The 25,615-nt window shown below is 33.9% G+C and overlaps 2 protein-coding genes across 2 annotated transcripts in view; one reads left to right on the top strand and one right to left on the bottom strand.

The window, feature by feature from the left end:
* Positions 1–7,609: 7,609 nt before the first annotated feature.
* Positions 7,610–10,558, top strand: Smp_127470 (hypothetical protein; the record flags this gene model as incomplete). The annotated part of the gene is made up of 3 exons (XM_018799267.1): positions 7,610–7,693; positions 8,536–8,605; positions 10,284–10,558. The coding sequence occupies 3 exons, from the start codon at positions 7,610–7,612 to the stop codon at positions 10,556–10,558; spliced, it is 429 nt and encodes a 142-aa protein (XP_018651072.1).
* A 6,004-nt stretch (positions 10,559–16,562) lies between these two features.
* Positions 16,563–25,615, bottom strand: part of Smp_127480 (hypothetical protein) — a gene marked incomplete at both ends in the record, with an annotated part of 32,922 nt that continues 23,869 nt past the window's right edge. Inside the window, 6 exons of the mRNA XM_018799262.1 lie at positions 16,563–16,662; positions 18,600–18,793; positions 20,372–20,557; positions 23,802–23,877; positions 24,914–24,985; positions 25,266–25,372. Of these exons, the coding sequence (XP_018651069.1) occupies positions 16,563–16,662; positions 18,600–18,793; positions 20,372–20,557; positions 23,802–23,877; positions 24,914–24,985; positions 25,266–25,372 (735 nt within the window). The remainder of the gene's footprint in view (positions 16,663–18,599; positions 18,794–20,371; positions 20,558–23,801; positions 23,878–24,913; positions 24,986–25,265; positions 25,373–25,615) is intronic.

Here is a 25,615-nt window from a genome sequence, read left to right as displayed (position 1 = left end):
GTGTAAACTATGTTGCAAAACTCTTACGGTAGTTAATCCGTTTACATTACAAATATCCTATTATATCGACCATTTTTCAAATATATCTTTGCGCATCTTTTCTCTCTACTTTCAGTTTGACGGAGAATAAGAAATAGTATATAATCAGAGTTTTCAGAAAACGACTTTATTATGCACCGTATACCCTTTACTTCAATTTCTTGACTTTTTTGTAGTATCCAAGATATTTGTGATGAGCTACTATAAACCGCCTATTTCTTTTGCGTCATCTGTTCGATGTTACGAGACGGTATCAGGTCCGTCGGAAAGTTCAGTGGGAGTAGTCTTGTCAATCGTTTGCAGTACCAATAAAGAACTGGATAGTTTATTGAGGGTTATTACTGCTTGAGTGGACAGTAAGCTATGGGTAAGATGATGTTGTCATACCTCTCCGTGAAACTGTCAACTGAGGGGACTATGGCCATGCCTGATTAGGGCGCATTTCAAGTAGGCTTGACACGCAGCGAAAGGCTAGGGATCTTATCTAGTTTTTTATTAGAATGTTTTTATCTTGGTGACCAGTAGTGCTTCGTATGTTTTGCACTTTCATCGGATTCTCTTATTATTTAGGTAAAAAGAACGAAGCAAGCAAATACGTTTCTCTTCCAATAATTTTCCATCGTCCCTGTAAACCATTGAACATGATTTATGCCAATGAAATTATACCCATCGAGTAGTTACGTATTATAACTCCGCCTGTAACTCTTCTAGAGTAACTGCCGGTCCCAAGCCCACAAAAAGGAGGAGGGTTGGGCATGGGGTTAGCGACCCCATCCCGTAGAAAAGCTAACTCGCTAAAAAAACGCCAACCACAAAAAATAATTCAAGTCATTTAAACTCTGCCCTGGGAGTTGAAGGAATAATTATGACGCCTCATGATGAAAGCCGAAATTTTTCGGAAGTCACGAAGTCGATGCACCTTCTAACAACCAGAGCAACACTCTTTATAGGTACATGGAACGTCCGGACAATGTGGGAGACAGAGAAGACCAGCCAAATAGCAATGGAAATGAGAAGATACAAATTGGCAGTACTCGGAATCAGCGAAACCCATTGGACACAAACTGGACAACAAAGGCTAGGTACGGGAGAGATGCTGCTGCACTCCGGTCACGAAGAGGACAATGCTCCACACGCTCAAGAAGTTGCTCTAATGCTGTCCAAAGAAGCACGAAATGCACTTGTGGGATGGGAATCTCATGGACTCAGGATAATCAAAGCATCATTCAGAACAAAGAAAGAGGGGATCACAATGAATGTTATCTAATGTTATGCACCCACCAATTATAGCAACGACGACAATAAGGATCAGTTTTACGAGAAGCTGCAATCAATCATAGAGAAGTGCTCAATAAAGGACCTCACTATCCTGATGGGAGATCTAAATGCTGAAGTTGGAGTGGACAACACAGGATATGAAGATATAATTGGACGACATGAACTAGGAGAGAGAAATGTAAATGGGGAGAGACTTGCAAATCTATGTGCATTCAACAAACTGGTTATAGGCGGCACAATATTCCCACACAAGCGCATACACAAAGCTACATGGATCTCACCGGACCACACCACAGAGAACCAGATAGACCACATCTGTATCAACAAAAAATTCCGAAGGTCAATGGAAGATGTGAGAACCCGGAGAGGAGCTGACATAGCTTCAGATCACCACCTGGTTGTGGCCAAGATGAAACTGAAGCTAAAGAAACACTGGACGACTGGGCAAACAGCACTACAAAGGTTCAATACAGCCTTCCTTCGAGATACTGACAAGCTCCACGAATTCAAAATAACTCTCAACAACAGGTTCCAAGCTCTACAGGATCTACTGAATGAACAAGAAACTATTTTGGAGGACAACTGGAAAGGGATCAAAGAAGCACTAACTTCAACGTGTCAGGATGTTCTTGGTCCTAAGAAACATCATCATAAGAAATGGATCTCTGTGGGAACCCTGGACAAAATTCAAGAAGGGAAGAACAAGAAACTAGCAATTAACAACAGTCGAACACGAGCAGAGAAAGTCGAAGCACAAGCAGACTACGCATAATCAAACAAGGAAGTGAAGAAAAGCATTAGGGCCGACAAACAGAAATACAACACAGAGATTCAAGAACAGAGGAAAAGATGGGCAGAATACTTTGAGGAACTGCTGAATAGACCAGTCCCTTTGAGTCCACCGGACATCGAAGCAGCACACATAGACCTTCCTTAAGATGTCACTCCACCAACGATCGAAGAAGTCAAGATGGCCGGTAATCAAATAAATCAAGAATGTGAAAGCAGCAGGACCTGACAATATACTAGCTGAAGCACTGAAGTCAGACATTGAAGTAACAGCAAACATGCTTCACCTTCTATTCAAGAAGATTCGGTAAGAGAAACAAGTGCCATAAACAGACTGGAAAGAAGGATATCTCATCAAGATACCAAAGAAAGGAGATCTGAGCAAATGTGAGAATTACAGAGGCATCACACTGATGTCAGTACCAGGAACGGTATTCAACAGAGTGTTGCTTAACCGGATGAAAGATGCAGTAGACGCTCGACTTCGAGATCAACAGGCTGGATTCCGTAAAGACCGGTCGTGCATAGATCGAATTGCGACACTACAGATCATTGTCGAACTATCAGTTGAGTGGAACTCGCCACTATACATCAACTTCATCGACTATGAGAAGGCGTTTGACAGTGTGGATAGGAGAATATTATGGAAACTTCTTCGACACCATGAAGTTACTGAGAATATTGTCAACATTATCCAAAACTCATACGACGGACTACAGTGCAAAGTGGTGCATGGAGGACAGCTGACAGATGCATTTCCAGTAAGGACCGGAGTCAGACAAGGCTATCTACTCTCCCCATTCCTCTTCCTTCTAGTGATTGACTGGATTATGAAGACTTCGACATCTGAGGGAAAATACGGAATACAATGGACTTCTCAGAATCAATTAGATGATTTGGGCTTCGCAGACGACCTAGCCCTCCTCTCTCATACACACGAACAAATGCAGATGAAGACCGCAAATGTAGCAGCAGCCTCCGCATCGATAGGCCTCCACATTCACAAAGGAAAAAGCAAGATTCTCAAATGCAACACGGAGAACACCAACCCAATCACACTTGATGGCGAAACTCTGGAAGAGGTGGAAACATTCAAGTACCTGGGAAGCATCGTTGATAAACAAGGAGGATCGGATGCAGATGTAAAGGCGAGGATTGGCAAAGCAAGGGCAGCATTTCTAAAATTGAAGAACATATGGAACTCAAAACATCTGTCAACTAATTTCAAAGTCAGAATCTTCAATACGAACGTCAAGACAGTCCTACTGTACGGAGCTGAAACGTGGAGAACTACTACGACCATCATCAGGAAGGTACAAGTATTTATAAACAGTTGTCTACGCAAAATACTCAACATCCATTGGCCGGATACTATCAACAACAGCGTTTTATGGGAGAGGACAAACCAGCTTCCAGCTGAAGAGGAAATTAGGGAAAGACGTTGGAAGTGGATCGGACATACATTAAGGAAATCACCAAACTGCATCACGACTCAATCCCTAACTTGGGATCCAGAAGGGAAGCGGAAAAGAGGAAGGCCAAAGAACACATTACGCCGCGAAATAGAAGCCGATATGAAAAGGATGAATAGCAACTGGAAAGAATTGGAAAGGAATGCTCAGAACAGAGTTGGGTGGAGAATGCTGTTAAGCGGTCTATGCTCCTCGACGAGGGGTAACAGGCGTACGTAAGTAATTAAGTTACGTAATATAATAAATACCCTACGTCACAGTGATTATAGAATAATATTTAGTAATTGGAACAAAGATGATTATAATAATAAAAATAATCATTCGAAAAATCAAACAGTCGCTTCGTTGCATATTATACAAAAAGAAAGTACTAAGAAAACATCTTGATGAAGGATCAGTTTCATAGTAGTAATGTAAGAATAGATAGACAAATGTTGGCAACGGGCAAATATTTCTTGCATATACCCAGTCTGATAGAAAAAGCATGCCTTAATTACTATCTGATGATTTTCGCTTAATATTTGGTGCAGCGGTCGCGATGTTGCTATCGTTGGCACTTTTAGCAGTCGTTCTTTGTTCCTTCGCACAGTCTGCGATCGAAGGTCTTAAAGCGGTTAATGAGGTTATGGGTAGATGTGATAACATATGAGCCCCGAAATCCCCTCAAGTTATAACTACCACAGTCGAGTTCCCTCATAAGCTGAACAGATCTAGTTGAATGTGAATGCCTAAGGTGTTTGAGGAACCTTACACATTGTTTCCATAAGATTGATTGATGAACCTTTCCCACACTCAAGACATATATGCTACAACCAAGGTAATGGAACTTTTTGTGTTCTGTAGTGTCCCAATTGCAGTTAATCAAGGAGCCATAGTTGTTCTACGATACCGATTCATCCGTCCAACTGCTGAAGATCACACAATGCAATCACTATCGTGTTGTTCTCCGGCAGGACACGGCTACACCGAGTATTATGTCTTGAAAAGCTCTCTCCTTTCATTTTTGTGCTGCTGTGTGTGAAATTCTGTGCTGAAGCGTGATCTTCGTTCTCCTATAACGTGTCTACTTTGATTGCTTTAGTTGTGTGGTCAGTACCACATTAGTTACACTGTGATAGATTTTTCAAATTTTATTGTCGGTCGTTAAAAGAACTTGTGGTTAAAAAAATTGATTCTGTGCTTTCTATAATCGACCAATGAAGTAAGGATTGATGAATTAACATGTAACAGTGATGCAGACTTTTTCTCTCCAATTACTAGGTAAAAACAAAGCACTAGCCCTCATCGTCAGTTATGAACACTTCTCCAATCACTACCGAGTATCACAGATATCATAAACAAACATTACAAACGCTCAAATGCTCCTAACCTAACTTATAGGCATGGATTGAGTTCAAACATATAATAAATTTTGAAGATGGTTACTCGTAATCTGTCGCCTCGTTACTTTACTTGTCAGACATGAGCAAACAAGAAAAACCCGGTAAGATACTTGAGCATTTATAATGATATAAGACATTTTTGAGCTAGATAGATTCTGTAGTACTGAAAATTTCAGTCCAGTGTCTAACTTTTAATTTCAAAAAAATATTTACGTCTAAATATGTTTATTGAACGACTTCTTTCAATTTTGGTTGCTTTTATGTTTTCGATTTTACACATCACATTTATGATACAAAAAAGAGAGAGTTTGACAGACTGATAAAGTGTAATAGAGTTTAGCTAAGCCTGGTAACTGATGTAAAAATTCTTAAAACGAAAGCGGATAGTTCTTTCAATTAGTTAGAAAATTTCGCCATCAACTTGAACTTAAGTACAGTAAAATGTATGAGTAAAAGTCCACACCTAAGCGGTAAATAACTACCAGTAATAATACAGATGCCTGATGACAATAACCTAACAAATAAAACTAAAGGTTGATAGCTCGTAGTTTCGTATGGATTTCATATTAGGATTAGTGACATGGCACTGAGCCCACGGGCAAATAATTCGGCAGTCGGGTCAATAAATGTTGAACAGTTCACCGATCCTATTCAAGTTCAAGAACAATTAACGCGCATCAATTAATCTAATGCCATGAACTGACTGATTCAGTGGTAGTCACACCTACTCTTACTAATTTAACTCTGTAATAACGTCTTTTTTGTAACACGGTCTATAATGCTGCCCTGACACCTTGGTGTGACAAAAGCGTGATTCACGTTAGGTTCTTACAGCGACGTGTGACTTCAAATTTAATTACTTCGTCACATCACTCCAGACCAACATGAGTATGCCGTCAATTATTCGGTAAAGTTCATCTACGTTAGATAGTGATATACAACAGTATGTATACGTACACATAAGCTGTTCTAGGTTTACTCTCAAGTTGTTACTGATCACTTGATCGGCTAGCCTAAAAACGAGTTCATTATTATCAGGAATTATCAATATCTCCGCAATGAGATAATGTTGTATGACTGATCAGGTAATATTGAGGGTCGCAATCACTTAATATGTACAACAAATATATGGCAGACATTTTAATGTCACAGAGAGTTAAGGAAAAATTATAAGTGACATAATGCATTATGTATTGCCCAGAAAACGATGACTATGACACGTAAATAATATATAGAGAAATTTATAGTTAATAACAATGTTCGTAACGTTAAAATTTAAAAAAATGTAGGCAAAAATAAACATTTTATGCTAACAGATCTTCTTCATCTGTTTTTACCCTTTCAACCTTGACGATATTATCGAAGCTTACTAGCGCCTCGTGTGTTTATATTTCTCAAAAACACGATTGTAGTGGGCTTAGTTTCTGGCGCAATTTCAATTAATGGACAACCGACATCATTGCGCGGAAATAATTCAAAAAGCATGGTTGTCTTACCACAATAAACAGATATTTAAGATCTTTAAGTTTGCGATGAAGATTTTGGTTTGTAAACATATTTTGTATTCATTTCTAGGAAAACCTGCCGAAAAAACATCTCCTTAAAATACTTTTACCTGAGGACTATCGAAATTTAATCTCAGATGGATTACTTGACACGGTTATTTTATTTAGGTAACAAGGAGTGTTAATAATTATTCAAAAATTTTGGTTGAATGGCGTAAAATTTCCCCCGGCAATATGTTACAAAGTAAATGTCAAGAATGTTTCTTGTTCATTGACTGATATTTCTTCTGTGAGCATATTTAATGCAAACGGTGTAAGATTACGCAAATGTTTATAACGTGTTTAGATTAAGAAGTGTATCATGCAATCAGTCGGTAGAAGAAAATACCTCGATCTTGTGTTTGAAGATTCAAGCTCTTATTTTCAACCTTATTTTATGAAAGAGAGGTGTCTTTCGGATATTCTGACCACACGAAAGGTAAGACAGTTAGCACACTAATAATGACTAAAAATAAAGATTGTCAGTACACGAACACTCCTCGTTCTTTAATGTGATTTCATTATTGTAATAGCGCGTTGTATCACAGATTGGGAACACTTGGAACTAACTTCCTACTCTCATTTTAGATTTGATCAAGTGTGCTACCATTCGTTATAGAATATGCACTAACTGCTTGCATTTATTGTTTAAAGCGATCTATCATGTAGATGGAATGTATATTCTAAAACATATTATGGACAAAGCATCTGAAGGTTCTGTTAACTGGCCATAGCGCCCAAATACTTATTACTCTGCACATAAGCTCTACACTAGATAAAACATCAAATGCCCTACTACATATTTGAATATTGCACCAACAAGCAGAATGCTGTCACGGGTTGCTGTACGTAAGTAACATGTAAGCCAATCAGAGTAAACAATAGTGTTAGGTTTATAAGATATAATGGAAGTGTTTCTTTTACTTTCTTGGTGTCCTCTCTTTGAACCATAAGTTTTCAGAGGAAGTCTATATAAATATAATATTCTAAAGTTGAGCATTCAAACACAATATTTTGATGGGTAAAATAGATTTTTGAAAACGATATCGGTTACATTATACATGGAAAACTGATGTGACACAGTGAAGTAGGCTTTTGAATCATGATGCATTTTTCCATAGTCATTAAAGCGGCTTATGTGTTCAAGTTTATTGAAAACGTCGTTTTAAAGCTGGGATTTCTAAACCGGGTAAATTAGCGTTATGATACCACCAGTATTGTAGTTTGACAACTCTTTACTAGTAACACCTTCTGTAACCGAATCACGCCCACCCAGTGAAATCAAACGTCAGAAGCAAGGAGTTTGGAAGATATATTTGATGGGTTATCAATATATCGAGAAGTGACTGATCTGATCTAGCCAATGATCGTAGGAGATGCTTTCCATGCCGTGCTGTAACGTGATCTGGTACGGATGCATGACCGAGCGCCTTCAGCTAAACGAGTCCACTAAAACTAATGTGGTCAGCATCCAATGTCAAACACTCACAGAGCTATTGATTTCGGGGAATTATTTACAGCTACAAGCATTATCTGCATTCTGTATTATTATCTTTCTGGACACGATTTTTCACTGACGCATTCGATCTAATAACAATAAGTGCTTCACTTATTCCTATTGTAAAATTACCCTAGTTGCTATTCACGATGGTTTCCAAAAGATCGGAAATGAAAAAATGTGCTTTCACTTTTTATTATTATTCTCTTAAAGTCCTAACGTGATAGTTGACTGACAGTTGACCATATTTTTGAGGCAAATAAACTGGTTGGTTTAGGATTTTTTCTGATCTTATCTAAAAAATGGAATTCTTTTTATTTCTTAATCACGGTGCTATGTAGGTTATTGATTGAAAATCTCGGTTGTTAGGTCTATTAACAGTAAGATGGTGGAAGAATATTAAAGGCGAATTCGCTTTGATATTTCAGCTCCAAGATATACATGAAGTTACAGGTACCCTAATAGAATCATTGATGATGTATATGAAAGTTTAACTTATGGTATCTTACTTTCCATATTTATTTGTGTAAAAGCGTCTCAATGAAGAACTTCCGGCTGCCTACGGAGGGCATCAGAATCACTGGCGTTATTTGGATGGCAAAGGTTTGTTTCAATTTGATCTCAGTTAGACGAAAACTTATAATGTCTTTTTCGCTTTTGAGCTAGAAACCATTTACATAATTCAAACCTAATGTCCATGTGACATGAAATGATTTCATTGGGTTCTAAATATACTTGCAAGTGACAAGAAATGTAACTAGCATACTAAATTACCACTAGTTAACTGTAGTAAAGGCACTATTGCACATGAAATAAATTAGTGTTCTTTGGCACCAGAATAAATTACCTTATTATAGTTTAGAGTGGCAAATATATATAAAGACAACAAACTGCATTTCGCAATTCATTTTATATAAGATTGCAGCCAGTTAGTTTAACATAAGAACGAAATAAGACTGAAATGATTGAAAAGCATCTGACTGCATTAATTATGAGAACGAAAACAATCATATGATTGGCGAAGATAATTGCCAATGTATCAAATCAACAGGGTTAAAAATGCCAAAACTATATGGTCAACTAGTGTTCTATTCAAGAGAACTACTATCTCAGTTCAATGTATAGTTTAAACTTGACAAAGCGATCCAGAGAAAAATGAAATTCATATATAAGTAACTTACTATTAATCCGTTACTGGAAGATTTTTTATGTCCAGATCGGAAAACAATCAGTTAAAGATGTGTACTAATCACTCTCACTAGCATAAAGCTCACCTAAACGATACAAGCAAGCGTCAATCAGCGGTAAAGATAGTGCTTCAAATATAAAATGAATTTGGTTTCTATTTTCTCAATGATGAAGTTGCAAGGAAAGGTTTTGAGACCATGAATATATTTTTATAAAAGACCGATAAGGAGTAGCTGGCCAACAAACTTGCAAAGCTCAATTCATGGTGTTGTGTGCGCTACTTATGCGGATAGACATAAGTAGTATGTAACAGGAAATGGAAGTGGAATGCCTACTAACAGAAGACTGAAATAAAGAGAAGAGGATCGAAAACTAAAAGCGATTGGAATAACAACAGGATCAGAAGAACGACAAGGTATGTAAAGGACAACCCAAGGAATATATGCAAATGATGTATTTAATGTATAATTCTTATATTTTATAAAGGCACTGTGCGATCTAATGAAAAACGGTAAAGTGGTTTAACGTACCTGAGTTTCGTTCATTACAATAGTAGTAGAGAGGGTTACTTCATTGTCTCTCACTGTATAAGTTAGTAGTTTTATGTGAATTATAAAGAACTGGACCTTTTAAGAAGATGCTTATCGGATGTGGTTATTCATCGAAATTTAGTGTCAACAGTGTGAAATTTAAACCTTCAGAGGTGCTAGTGGTCCCTGTGTCGAAGAAAAATCTTTTCATGAACGTAAATTTCAAAATAATAGGGCTGTGGAAATATTGAAGGGAAGGATTATTGGACATTGTTACTCACTATATTCAATTAGTTAATATGTCGTTAACATTGTTGTATTATATGAATGAATCGCCTTATCGATGTACGCAACTTTGCGTGCTTCATTTTGAGAGCAAACCTTGCAACTTCAACCGTTTTTCTTGACATCAAAAAGCCATTCAGTTTTGTGAATTGTTAAGAATTACGGCAGTGCTTGGCTTTAAAAAAATATCAGAAAACCAAGGTTTTATTCGAGAGGTAGTTATGTTCATCAGAGCTATCTCCAATTTTTAAGACAGTTTTGCATTTTTACATGTTTAGTTGTCGAAAGGTTGGATTACATATCTGATGTACTTGAATTACCATCACTGAACTGCAAGCCGAATTTGAAGCGCATTATCGACCTACTTACTACAACAGTACAGCCTGAAGTATTAGGGCCAATATCACGACATAAACTGTTTCAAATGAAACGCAAATCGATTCAATGTGGTAAGACTCAGAACAAATTAGAGCAACAGAGAAATAAAACCCCAAAACAGAAACATTATTTTAATAGACACGGCAAAGTCTCGAGTAATATGAATGTAAGTTAATTGAAATTGTATTCAGTTTCATAGTCATTAGTTTACTGTGACTGTCTGACATTTACTGTTGTTAATCGTTGTTAATCTCAGTAAACCATTGAATTAGTTAACACCCAGTATTTCAGTAAACTCGTGATCATTTATCAACTGAACATTTTGGAAGCCACATTTCCGACTTAGTTATCCTTGTATTTATTATTTCATAAAATTAATGTTTATTTATAAACTTATTTCTCTTCAGAGTTGTTAATATTGAAGATATGCGTCAGATAGGTATCTTCTCAAACTGTTGTGTGCACATCAACTCAGATTTAAAACAAGTATACAACGAATTATGTCTATTAACAACCATGTCAAGTTATTTGGCATTTCAATAGAGATATGTCTTTTATTCGATCACCTGAGCACTCTATATTTATACATTGCTGGGTTATGGTAGTAACAGAATGTTCCTAACAGGAAGCGACGTTAGAAAACAATGCATAGTTTCATTTAGAGATGTTAAAATGATTGTTAGCAAACATTCATGACAATGTATATTAGGTTGGGAAGTTGAACATCAAATTCTAGATTTCAAGGGATCGTGGTCTATGTAACAGCACTTACTTTTTATTTGTTTGCCCAAAGTTTTATGCTGATTTGTATCGATGATAAAACATTTTAACAATTTGTCAAGTCTAAAGTCGCTTATTATTAGTTCAAAGGATGATTTATTAATTAGTTTCAGAAAGGTTAGGTTTATATTATCATATTTATTATTTGTAGTAATAATCACCTAATCCTACACATCCACCCACTTTTACATACGAAATTTATATCCATATTTATGTTTTTTTAAATAGTGTATACAGAACTCACTCAATAAGAAACCCAATCTGTTTACGCATGAATATTTGGATGAGATGTCTGATAAACTAGAAGAAGCAGAACAGTTGTACAAATGGAGTCAGTGTCTACCTCAGTTGTGATTTAAAATAACAGACTTTCTTTACAAATTGTATTTTTCGAGTAAAAGAGAAAAAATGGAAAAAATAACTTTAATAAACGTCAGTGATGTATTTGGTACTTGTTCTACCATAGTGAATATTTATATTAGTTAGTATTATTTCTAGAATTTATAGGCGTTCTTTTTTGAGTCTCTCTTAAGCGATCTCTCGAAGTAGGTTGCAAGATTTTTGAAATATTTACACTATCCATATATTGTATGTAAACTTGCCTACTGTGATTAAAAGCAACCAAATTACCGAGTTGCACATAAGAGTCATGAAACTAAAGGATTAGGTCTGTCTAAAGAGCAATAACATTATGGACAATAAAATTAACTCCATGAATAAACTAACTTTCTGTCATAGTGTTCTAGTTTTATTGAGAAAATAACATATAACTTTCCAATGAGAATGTTAGAATTTAGTGCAAATACAATAGAAACTGTTTGTTGAATGGGGAACGTGCCCAAAGTTTTTCAAGGTTGAAGGAAATAGAATGTTCAACTAGAACAGTTGGAATACGAAGTAAGAAAGTGTAGATGGATGGTGACAAATAGTTTATGCAACAAATTATCACATATTCGCACAGGTTTAGAAATGTCCGGCTTATAATGTAGACTACTTACAATTATAAAGTAGCGTACAAACACCAAATCTAAAAAATGAATGAAGATCGAGAGTCACTAACATTTGGGATACTACAGTTACAAAAACTGCAGCCTTATTATATTTATTAACTTGAAGTAAAGATGTAACACTGTTGAACTCATGGGTGCGTAGCAGCTGGAGTATAAAAGTATACCGTCATTCTGGAGACTAGATTGGAATATTCATGAATGCTTTATAACAAGATGGTTAAGTGATTTTTCTCCATAGAATGCCGTACATTTCCAAAGCACCAAATATTTCTCTGATGACAAAACTAAACTACTGAGCCAAAATAGGGTCAAACGAAAATTTTATGTTATGGAGAAATACAAAAAAGCCATCATATCGGTATCTGAGACCTTCGGATTAAAGAGACATGATGTTCCATCTAAGAACCGTACCAGTTGATTGTGGTATGTGCTGCTGATGTCGACAAATATAAGTGCCATCAATGGAAAATGAAATGTCTGGCGGCAGAAGGTTAGGACAATTAAAGAAAAGAGAACGAGAACAGATAGTAATCGGTTTCGAAACAAAGGCACAATGAAGTCTGAGACGATTGGTTGACATTTTGCAAATGAAGTATTTATTCTATGCTTCTCATATTTTACTAAGATACAGTAATTTTGTGTTAAAATACATTTGGTTATCTCAACTTGTGTTCTTGTTCACTACAGATAACTAATTTATTTAAAATGAGAATCAATGGCAGAATTAATTCTATTACAATCGATGTATTAAGTTTAAGTAAAATTTATCATTACTTATAATAACTGGTTTAGTTAAAACAATGAAGAATTTCGTCACTTTATTGTATACCTTGATAATAAACATTCTCTTCCATAAACGAAATAATGATACTTATTGCCTCTTTTAAATACCCTGAATAATTCCGTCATTTTACAACAAATTGATATTCTTATATTTTCTTGATATTGGTATTAAATTACTTTAAAATTGTGAAGAATAGTGACAGATAATAGTTGTCAAGCTGTTTATTTCAGTTTTAACTTTTCATAGTCAACTGATCATAATACAAAGATCGTTAAATTATTTAACTTACTATCCTAATGGATTCATTTTCTAGTCAACCTATAAGTAATATTTCTTTAGTTTACCAGTTATAGACTTTAACATCGCTTTACACCGGTAATTTAAATTGCATTCAACGGTCAATAGTTAGTTTGAATAAATGTATAAAACAAATATCATTTTGTAAACTATGTTCGGATAGGCAATTTCCGAAATCTGATTCTGATATACAGTGTGCTAAGTGCTAACACCCAACTGATTACTTGAGCGAAAACATAAGAAAGAGCGAGAATGTGTATTAGGCTACTGAATTAAATGCACAAGTACTCATCCACATATATACCGCTCTATCCTTAAGAAATTGACCTATTTCTTAGCCAATGAAATGTACTCATCCTTTAGGTCACTCCTGATTGTCATCGATTGACCTTCTCATTAGGCTACTTTTGATTGACTATGTCAAATTATTTGATGTTACTCCTATTGACATAAAGTGTGTGAAATGGTCGAAATTCCATCACATTCTGTGTTAACGATAATGTTGTTATTTGATAACACCTTTGATGATTTAAGGAAAATCCATATCAGTGTTGTTCAAGGCCTGTGATTAGATTTTAATCTTGATCCACTGAAACTTGATTCAAAATGAACTCTTTGTATCATATGCAAAAGTATTGATACGTCACAGGCTGGTTGGTTATTAAAGTTCTTCAATCGATACAAACAATTAGTACGAATATCGAATTCTTGTTTAATTTGTAATTTACTTTTCCACTAACTAATTATCCACTTAATAACTTTTAATTAAATTATGAAGACGAATTGTAAGGTAGTGTAGATAGTAAATGTATCATTATTAGAAGAAAAGATTAGAAATGGAGAATATGATTCAGGATTGAGTAATGAATTGGCAGAATAAAAAAATGAGTTGGTTTTTGAGCTAAGGATTTAAAAAAGAATAAAGAGTGGATGCATCTGTTGAATCGTGTCTGAGTGTATGTCAATTCAATCAACATTTTGAACCGTCGGTTGTAATAGTTGCGCGTATAGCATCCCGGTAATCTACGCCTACTGACATAGCTCATTTCAACAACCAATGACTGTATGGTCTAGTACAAAGTCTGAACTTGAGTGCTTCCATCTCACTTACAATCTATCACTACACCAATCAACAACACGTACTGATATAAGCCGTTGTCAGTCACAGGTAGAATATGTCTCAATAGCTTCAGTCGATCGACACGAATAACCCCATTAACCAATTCCTGCAAGATACATTGACAGTCTATTTATCATTATTGTTTAGATTATTTAAATTGTTTCTCAAATCTTTTGTTTGACTTCCTAACAGGATCTACAGCTCTTAAAACATGTTTAACATATTTCAGATTTCTTCTGATTTTATATTTTTATTATAAAATAATCCAAACTACTTTTTTTATTTTCAGTAGATTGATTAACTTGAAGATCAGTCATGATATTTTAAAGTTAGAAAGTCTGTTTATATCAACATTTCTCCCAGAACGAGAATTAGTCTCATTAATCAGATATCTAAACTTACTTCATTTAGTCGTGTTCATCTGTAAAACAAAACATTTTGTCGATCACATGAACACGCTTCTAGTGATTTCTCCCCAATTACGTTTAAAGTGATTTTCTTCAGTTTATTAATAATTATTAAATATACATAGGTAACTCATTCCACCTAACTATATTGCAACAAGTGTTCATTTTTCTGATCAATCTCTAACTTAGTAATCTTATCTTGAGCATGGATTTTCTCTACTTCGATTCATATTTCTCAACGTTAATATTTTATGACTTTCATCATTATTTATAAGTCAACTCTTCCTAACACTGTGAATCAATATTAAGCTACTATTGAACTCAGAATGATTGTATAACAGTCTGGATTACAAATTAATAACCTACTGGAATCTCTTTTATATGTTCAGACACTTAATACGTTGAACAAAAACCGAGTTTTTAGATTAACATAAATAAGTTTCATGAATGAATGAAGATTTTAAAGCATCCTTGATTAGTATCTTAGTGGTTTCTTCCAACTAAGCAGAGTAGTCATTGTCATGACTTTTTGTCCTATTAATTATCAGGTGACTAAATCGCCAATCAGAACATGACCTATATGACCTTGACACTGTCAAACCAGCACGAGCAGTCTGCAGACAATTGTTAGTCCTTGTTGGTTCTTTTCTCCTGATCCTGTTCGAGTCCAGAACACAAATCTTAACTTCCATTGTATGAAGCATGTATTTCAAGCATACACAGTTTATATACAAGCAAATTAGATCACACCATACCATAAAATCGAAAATAACAATTATACAGGATTAAGCCAAAAAAAGCTGTGATTGTGAGAAACTGTAACTAATAAATTAGGAATAAATCAAGAATGATAAATCGTATGACAGCAGCCAACAACTCAAATGTAAGCTCATGATAACAGTAATGTGAATGTATATAACCTAGTCACTTAACATTTATACAATAAGAATATATATGTAATAACAGTCCATAAATAGTTCCCAGAAGTTACACATAATTTAATCTTCGTTAGAATATAAGCCATAATAAACGTTATCATAACTTTATTGTCATGAAGTGATTGGTATGGTTTGTCCTTTAAATAAGATTGCATGCGATAATGACGATAATCAATGTGCACACCGTTAATAAAATAGCATTTTAATGTCCTAGAAAGTTGAACTATGGATAGTAAGCATGTAATAGCACGTAAGATCATAAGTAAGTGCTTTACTAACCTAGTATAGTACTTATCAGATGGTGAGAACCTATAGCTCTACTAAGGATAGAATCCACGACTACTGAGCAGTGCACATACCAAGACGAAACAGCTGTCTAGTGCCCATCAATTTTCAATGTTGCCACAACTGACATCAATTTTTAAAGAGTACAATCTATAAATTTAACCAATCTTCACAAAACTCATCAAAAAGCAACAATAATAAAATAATTCTTTTGAATCTATATAACAAAATAAAATAATCCAATATACTTGTGAAAACAAAACAGTTGAGAAACTAACAAATATAAAATTTATATAATAAACAAAAGATAAATCATGAGTAAAGAAACTGATCTATGCAACTAGCTTGCTTACATGATCTTCCTTCAAATATTTCATAAACTGGTTGTCAATTGAAAACAGAACACATTTCACAAAATGGATTTTCAACATTAAAACAATAGTCGTAATAATAATAATAATAATACTGAGCACATAGTTTAAAAAGTTAGCTGATGATAAGATCAGTAATGTATTTATGTATTCTGGCTATAAAGGATTTTATTTTTTTATTCAGTTTTCAGTGATGAATTCGATAAGGATGGCCACATGGTGCACGATCATCAAATGTCGAGTTCATCTGCTTCAAAGATCTATATGATCGATGCGGATTTCCGGTACTTTTCAAATGTTTTGCTTCATTCAAATATTTTTGTCCCTGTTATTTAAAATTCGATTAAAAGTGTCATTATATAATTAGTAGTAAAGTCAGTATAGAAATATAATTGATAAATCTTAAAATTAAGATGGATTTTTATGGTGATCGAATTCATATTACCTCAACAATAAAAAATAAATCAGATGCACTCCTACAATCAGAACAAAAGGAACGATGGGTTGTTTTTTAGTGCTGGAAACGAAGGACAAATAAAACTATAATTTAAATCAGAGTATTTATTTTACTGATCGTTTTATTTGATACACAACTAGATCAAGTGTTAATGTAACTCAGCTATTGACTTCATGTTTATTTACCCGGACGCAATCACACATTTGTGTACGACTGAAGCATCAAAGTAACATAACAGTTTGCTAGATGAAATGGGAACCAAGAGTGTAGAGCTCAACATCACTGAATTACCAAGTGTATTTTTTAAATTGTCTGCTAATTAAACAAAAAGACTAGTCATTCAGTCGCAACGTAGAACCTGGTAAGTATGTACATCAGTTCAAGTTACCATACCTCATTACCACACAAGTAGAATAGACTATCAGGCAAAATCACAGAATAGGAGAGGTAGTAACAGGATCAGTGGTGATAATATGTTGAATATACCACAAGAAAAGAAAACATAAGTTGGTGAAATAAAACAGTTATGAGAAATTCAGAAGCTCAGAATTCGAGGCAAGACAAATAATGGATGCACTTACTCAGCTCGAAACGATTTCAAGTCATTTCAATCGAAGTATCCAACCATTGTTTATGACTATTATTATTACTAATGGTTTTATCCAATATTATATAATCACCCCAATCCCAAAAAACTAGTCTACATCTATTAACATGGCTCAGTTCAATCCTCAATGACTTCATCCACCAGCGACATGTTTTGGTTTGGCAATATAACACGTGTCCTAACCACCTCAGTTGATGAAGATTCGATAACCACCTCATCAGTCAACTTATCATCCTTATTTAGTTTTAGTTTTGCCACTCCTAATCTTCTTTCAGCCTAGTCATACAGCAGAAAACATCGTACGTTCGCGTACAATGTACATTTGTGCAGCTTGATAGCATAATATTTGAGAAGTCGTTCCATTAAATTCTATGTTTTTGATGTTTCAATAAGAACTATAAATTTAGTAACATTTGTATAACATTTAGTGTTTTCTCAGGGTTAAAAACCGGATATTTTTGAATTCCACTGAAATTATGAACCGGTCAAAGCTAGACGACCATTGAACACCTGGAAGCACTGAAAAACTATTTCGTCCTACTATGGATCTGTTAGGCAGTGGGTATCCAAAAATCTGAAGGCGAAGATCAAACACAAGATTGATTGAAGTTACACTTTTAAAAAATTAGACGTCGGCTCAGTGATCCAGAGGTTAGTCGTTCGCACGCAAGACCAAGGGTCTTTGTTTCTATCGCTTGTGGAGTCGTGGAGTCGCACCACTGAAGAGTTCCATACTAGGATGAAATGGTTGTCCAGTGCTACAGGTTTTCAATAGTTGTCTAACTTTGATCGATTCATGATTTCAATGAAATTCAATATTTTATCTACGAGCCAGTTTTGACATCATCGTTATTAATCTGAGTTTGCCTGAGTAATAATAAACTAATAAGTAAAGTATTCATATCTGGTTTGTTTGATTTTTGTTTTCTCTTTTGTAAGCTGGTTAGAGTTCATTATATCATTATTCTTTCCAATGGAAGCTAGTTCATGAAAAATACCTACCTAGTAGTTCAATAACAGCCTTGAGAAAAGAAACTCAACCAATGTTTACTATAGTACATACCATATCAAGTTCGTTTGTTAGTAAATTAAATTCATTTTGAGGAAATGGCCAGTTATTCTCTTTAAAAGTCTTTAGTATAGTCGCATAATCTTGATACCAACATAATTTTGATCGCCACTTTTTATACTTATCAAGATTAACATCTTTACGCAGATTATTTAAAGAATCATTATCGATATATTCAAATATTATTTCAATTAATTTTCTATAAGAGAAAAAAGTTAAGCAAAAAATTAGAGAGTAGTTATAAGTCTTGATTAAACAAAGAAATATGTTTATATTCATATGTTTCTAAAAATTCAGTAGATTAACTATGTTTGGTTATTTCTCCACTTAGTTTTCTGTTGTGCTACAATGTCACCATTTAATGGTCGTTCATAGAATTACATTGACTGAAATTTCACTTTCGCGTAAAGCTGATCACAAGAAACTCGTCAATAAGATTCATATAAAGTTCATTCTATTTTACGTAAAACTACAATCGTAAGTAACTTTATTCAGTTATATGAATGATAAATTATTTATGAATTTCGTAGAGTCCCGATGAGAAGCCACGGCCAGTGGAGTTCAACCATGTCCGTTGTGAGGTAGTTACTCACTGAAGAGAATGGTGGACGGTCGCACAATATCGTGGATTAGTTGAAGTTATAAATTAAAACCATCTTATGCCGGTTCAGTGGTCTGAAGGTTAAGCGTTCGTGCATGAGACTGAAGGTCCTGGGTTCGAGTCCCACGTGCGAGATCGTGGATGCGCACTGTTGAGGAGTCTTATACTAGAACGAATCAGCCGTCCAGTGCTTCCAGATTTTCAATGATGGTCTAACATTGATCCATTCATGATATGAATTTAAACTCAACAATCTCCACAACCCTAAACTGATATAAATAATGGTTGATTATAATAGACCAAAGTTAAAATATGAACGGCTTATACTTTGAACAACTATTACCAAAGATAAAACAATCAATTCCTTTCATTTTCTTGTAATGTATACATATATCATTTCTCTCAAGGTTTTAAATTTATTACTCATCAGGTTAAAAGAAATAATTCGATAACTTTTGCTTAGTTGAGTTGATACATCACGAGGACATTGAATCTCTTTTGCAAGACTCCATAGATTTGTTGGCTTTGGTCACTATAAGGTATAGGTCATAACTTCAGTCAATGGAGACCATCAAATAAGTTTCTTTTGTCTTCTGTTTAGATACTTGTTAGTGGGACATAGATTGGATTAAAGCATGTTTCATGCATGATGGTGTTGCTGCGCGCTGATTGGCTAATTCTAAACCGATCAGCCCAGGCATATTATTGGAGAAAAATCTAGAAGCTTCTTATGTATATACTATAAATATATGAACGTTATTTAAACTAGTGATTGCTGTTCACTTATCATTATTATTTTGAATACAATTTCATTCCTGTTCAACGTGTTCTGATTTTGGGGTCTTGTTGAGTGTCATTGTATAAGAATACTAAGCAATAGGAATAGCTGGGTCGTTTATTAGCAAAACACAATTATAACAATACTGGTAACTGATGCCCTACGACTTGGATTCACTTTCAGTTCTGCTCAATAATTATTTTGTCTTAACAATTAAAGAGTTTACTATTCAAATATACTTATGATTTACAATCAGATATTCCGTTCGTATGTTATCTAAAAATGAGAAAGGTTGTACAAAACCTAAATAAAGGAACGTTTAAAAACATTTATTCATATTTCGGTACAATAATATATCTTCAATGAAAGATAAAACAATCACATCATGAGCTTACTTCTCAATTATGAATAATGCATTTCTTAGACTTTTTTCATATTGTTCAAAATTAATTGCTAATGGATTGAATAAACGAATCTCAGGGGATCTTGTAAACTTCTTTTTATTCACATATGCTATTGGTAGGGTTTGCTTTAATACTTCAGACACAACATGATGTCTTAATGCTGGTATATATGTTGGACGTAGACGGACTGTAAATGATTTTAGGAGATCAGTTAGACGAAGCTTTTTTGCAGCTAAACCATTATGTGATAACCAGTTAGGAATTGTACAACTAAAAAACAAAATATAACCAAGCATTCAGTTTTGTGGAATTTTAAGATCTCCAACCTTTTACTTAAGATGGTGGTTTTTGATGATACCGTATAGCTAAACAAACATTAGAGGTCAGCTAGTTCTTCATAGATGTTTTGTCCTAATTTGGGAATTCGTAGAAGTGGATACTTACGAACCCATAGACGGAATATAGATTACGACTTTCAAAATTTGATACGGGTATAATGCTTTGAATCAATTAAGTCATAATTTAATTAGCCAAATCTCCAACTTCAGTTGATTTGTGATACTAAACAACGATTATTCATTTATCAATGAACGTGCATAACTCACTCTTAACACGGTTGAACACCATGAGTCACAAATTCTCACTAGAACATTAAGATTCCATCTCAATATTAATCAATAGTTATAGCAAACTATGATTGAACAATAACACCAGACTTAACATTTTAGCTGAAAACAATTAGCTACATTGTTTGTCGAATAACAATATGTTTGAAGATTGATTATGATTTGATCTTATACTCACTCATCATAATTGGTAGATTACAAATGACCTTTACATCGGGGTATTCAAACTTGATGAAAATCTTTCTTTTACTGTATAATAAACAAATGAAATACATTAATATTACTCATTTAACTCTGTTTATTTTAATGGTCACTCTACTGATGTAAGTTGCAATACCAAAAAGTCAACTTGTTTAAAACATGAATTCCTATCTGTTTTTATTCGGAAACCTTAAATAATGAAAAGAAAAAATCGATGGAAAATGGAAACTGTCGTTGAATTTAACAATATCTATTGCAATCTCTTATAGTGCCAATGTAATAATGGTCTGAAGTTTTATTAATGCTATTTGATACGTTTAAACTGATTAGATAGAATATAACATTTAATTTCGTCCTGTATCTGTCATACGGATAACTTTAAAAAAAATCAACTTTTAACTTTTTTATTACTCATTTTGAATCAGTCATTCTGTATTTCGTCTTTTTCGTTCCGAAAGCTGATTGATGATAATTTTCGACTGATGATCTCGTAGAATTTATTGATAAAGCCTACTCAAGGCATTGATAGCGTTTATTAATCCGATTCACAATATGGAATCATTACGACTATTTTTTAGTCAAGGTTTTTATCCAGATAACCTGCAAATTCTGTTGAGTATAAGACCGTTGTTCATTTCTTTAAACCAATTCACAGGCTTTAATCTTATCTAAGCCAAAAACGTCGGAAATAGTAAAAATATACTTACATTACATCTGACCCCTGACTTGAACTGACTTTCTGCTTTGTTTTATTGAGAAGGATTTCGTCTGTTACATTGTTGAGTAGAGAAAGAGTTAGGCAAGTATTATATATATGTTTGAAATACATCAATAATGATATTAATACTATCAATAACAGAAGCTGGCTACTGACTTTCCGGCCTCAAGTAAGGGAATGGAGGGAATTTTGAGAAAGATGGATCGATAGTGATATGACGGGAAGAAAAGTCAAAATTAGACCTGTTATATTCCGTGGATATTTATGAATGGTAACTTTGGAAACTATTTATGGACCAACGGGATATGTATACTTCCTATTGTATCGTTGTTAAGTAACTGAACTATTCATATTCGTATCCCTCTTATCAAAAGCTTTATTTTGACCAATGAACTGTTATTATACGATTTACCATTCTTGAGTTATACCCAGCCCATTAATTACTTTCCCCCCTATTCACAGCCACATTTGGCCAAATCTTGTACAAATGTTGTTTTCTATTTTATGGTACGATGTGGTCAGTTTGTTTGGTATATAAACCTAGTATGTTTGAGAATAATGATTCATATTGCAGAGGCTTTTATTGATGTTCTGGACTTAACTGGCTGGGCTAGGCAGATAGCAGGACCAAGTAGTGCTCAAGATTGCTCATATGGCTTTTGTGTATCATTGCTCTGATCGATAAAAAACTGCTCTCCTATTGGCGGTCTTATCACGTTCATATATTAACTGGGCACTCAAGCACTCACCAGATATAACAAGATTGATTTACTCATTATGGTTTTTGTTCACCATTCATTTCGTTCTAATTCAATGTGATAATTACTCAGCTTAGTATTTGTTTTTTTCTCATATGACATTTTGTTCTTTATAACATACGATATTCTTGTATTAAAATGAACTATGCTCAGCATGACCCGCAGCGTGTGATTTGTTTCAACCCTAAGTATTTTTCATATATGTGATTTCATTCTAATTAATAATCAAAATGGGTGTACAACCAATATATAAATAAGTGTATTTTCGGCTAAAGTCAACATCGTCGTGCTTTGGGGTTAATAAATCTTCATTTGTACTAGTTTTTAATTTCTTACTTTCGCGTCGTGAGGATTGCAGTAGTTTATCATTTTCAAGTATAATTGATAAGCGATCCCGATATAGTAATCAGCGACGACCAGATATAACAAGTAGCGTTCAATTAGAAGACTTATCAAATAGCAGCCTGGATGGATCGGCTCAAGGTCAACAGCGCTCGTCAGGAGTATAACTGGTCAAGTCTGGGACACTCAGTTACAGACGAAATAGTAGACGCACAACAAACTAAATAAGAATCGTTATTGGCGACCATGACTCGTGATATTGATCATCATCTAAAAACCCAACAGGCTTCAGTTAGGCACTTTAAATAATAGTCATAAATCAGTGATGTTTCGAATTGATTATCCTTAACGCTTTTGGAATTATTGATCACAACAATCAACATGGAATAACAGAGCAGATATAAGTATATATTTGTATTATCCTTTTACAGCTGGATACTTTTGACTAGAAACTACTTTAAACATCCAGATGGAGTTTGGTCTTCACTAATACACTTGGTTTAACTCCTTGGAGTGCAAAACGCATAATAAAAGTCCTTGTATTTGCTCAAACTCTGTAGTTTTTTATTTGCATTAGTAATTATTATTGATATTACCTTTTCTTATTTAATACCAATCAAAATGGATTACTTGTAGGTTAACCCTTAAAAAGATTAAAGGAAAAAACATCAAGTGTTCATAAAATAGCCAATATCGAATAAATTAGACTTTTCAAATAAACACTAATTAATGAGATTAATGCAACTGTGTATTCAAGGGCGATATTTTAAATTCACTTTTGTTTACCTGTTATAGCCTTATTGAACCGTTGACTTTGTCTTTCTAGTAATTGTTTAGTTTCATATAGAAGAAAATCTTTCTCATCCAAAGACGTTTTATATAAATTTTGTAAATTTGGATAATACGTATCTGTTAAGATATGAAAAGACATTTGTAAGCATCTGTGTATATACATGAAAGTCACTGATCAATAATATTTATTTGCAAATTATATTTTCATGAGTACTCCTAATCATTATGAAGTATTCAGTATTAAGTCCTAATAATTATATAAATCCTAAATGCTGATATAATTATTGAATAAATTCATGCCAAATCATTTCTTTCAAACAATGTCGGATTAACATGTAAAGCGGTTGTTATGTGAATGAAGAAACTTAAATGCAGGAAGAAATAGCGATATTTTATTTGAACTTCCTAATACTTTTTAAAAATGTAACTTATTGAACTGAAAGATACAAGGAAACTTGATGTTAATTTATCACAGACATTTCGTTGAAGAAGTTTTTCACAACTCGTGTAGTCATTTAAAGTAATAATTATCATTTGAATGGTAACCAAAGCAACGTAACAATGACTGACACTTCAAAAGTGACCACTGAAGAGTATTCTGATAGCTCATAGAAGTTCAGTTGTTGATTAAAGTGATAGGAATCTAATGAAAGTCGTTAATTTATTCAAGTAATTTGTTTATCTGTATTAACTATCAGTTTTTAAGCATCAATTTACATCTGAAAAATTTCGAACTCATGAAGAACTCCTGAAGTCCAATTAAAAAAAATACGAAATACCATTTATTATTTCTTTTGTTCAGAAACAAAATAACATACACCTTGTATCGATCAGTAAGAGAAGAAAAAGTGGTGTTAAGACGGAAACAATGATTTAAGTGGTACTTATCATTCATCAAAATGACAGTTTGAAAAATTAAAATAAAACATTTTAGTGTAATGTAAAACATTCTTAAGATGCATGAATGACTCCTGCATATAGACATTAAAATCATTTTTTTAAAATTTTATTGTCTACCCTAATCTACATACTGATATCGTAAATTCTGAAACGTCTACATTACAAATAATAAAAAACAGGGAAAATTTCGATTTACCATTGAACATTTTCTCAACAAATTTCTTTTTTACTGTAGACTGTGGATGCTTAATTATGTTCGAATGATTATTTAAAACTGTTGGATAGCGTATAAATTCAGCTGGATTATTGGTGACAGTAGAAACAATAGAATTAGTTGTAGTATTCCATTTAGATTGTCTCTGTTTTTGTGAACAAGTTGAATTTGTTTCAGAATTTATCGTATCAGTTGATTTAACAATAGAATGTGATTTCTTTGGTAGGATGGATTGATTTTTTTCAGTTAATTCTAATTGTTTATTTTCTTTTTGAGAATGTTTTACTGTTGCTGTTGTTGTTGTTGCTGTTTCCTTATTGGCTTTCATACGTAATAAATAACATTCATCTTTTAATTGAGCTAATTTTTCTAAATTATCCAAACCAATTTGATATTCATTTTCTAATAATCTAACATCTTCACTCTAAAATGATATTATTGAATGAATCAACATTTCGGGTAGATGGAAGCGATAATGAAATATATTGAAAAAAGAAATTGGAAGTTAGTAGTACATAAATAAAAATAAACTAATTTCATGTTAAATTCACTTAGTATTGTTTGTTTGAATCTTCCCATCGATGTGTTAGGACTGCAACTGGTCAGTCTCTAATTGGCATATGTGCATACTGTGCGTATTGCCTCGATGTACCTTAATTCACAAGCATAGTAAGCAGAGATGGATAGTGGTTAGCAGTGGAATCCAGGACGCGCGTTTCGTCCTATTTGGGACTCGTCAGCTGGATGTACCTGCATCTCAGAGTTGATGTTCA

This window comes from Schistosoma mansoni, chromosome 3, assembly GCF_000237925.1.
Source record: "Schistosoma mansoni strain Puerto Rico chromosome 3, complete genome".
NCBI lineage: Eukaryota > Metazoa > Platyhelminthes > Trematoda > Strigeidida > Schistosomatidae > Schistosoma > Schistosoma mansoni.
The sequence above is the reverse complement of the archived record's forward strand: the minus strand, read 5'-3'. Positions and strand labels throughout refer to the sequence as shown.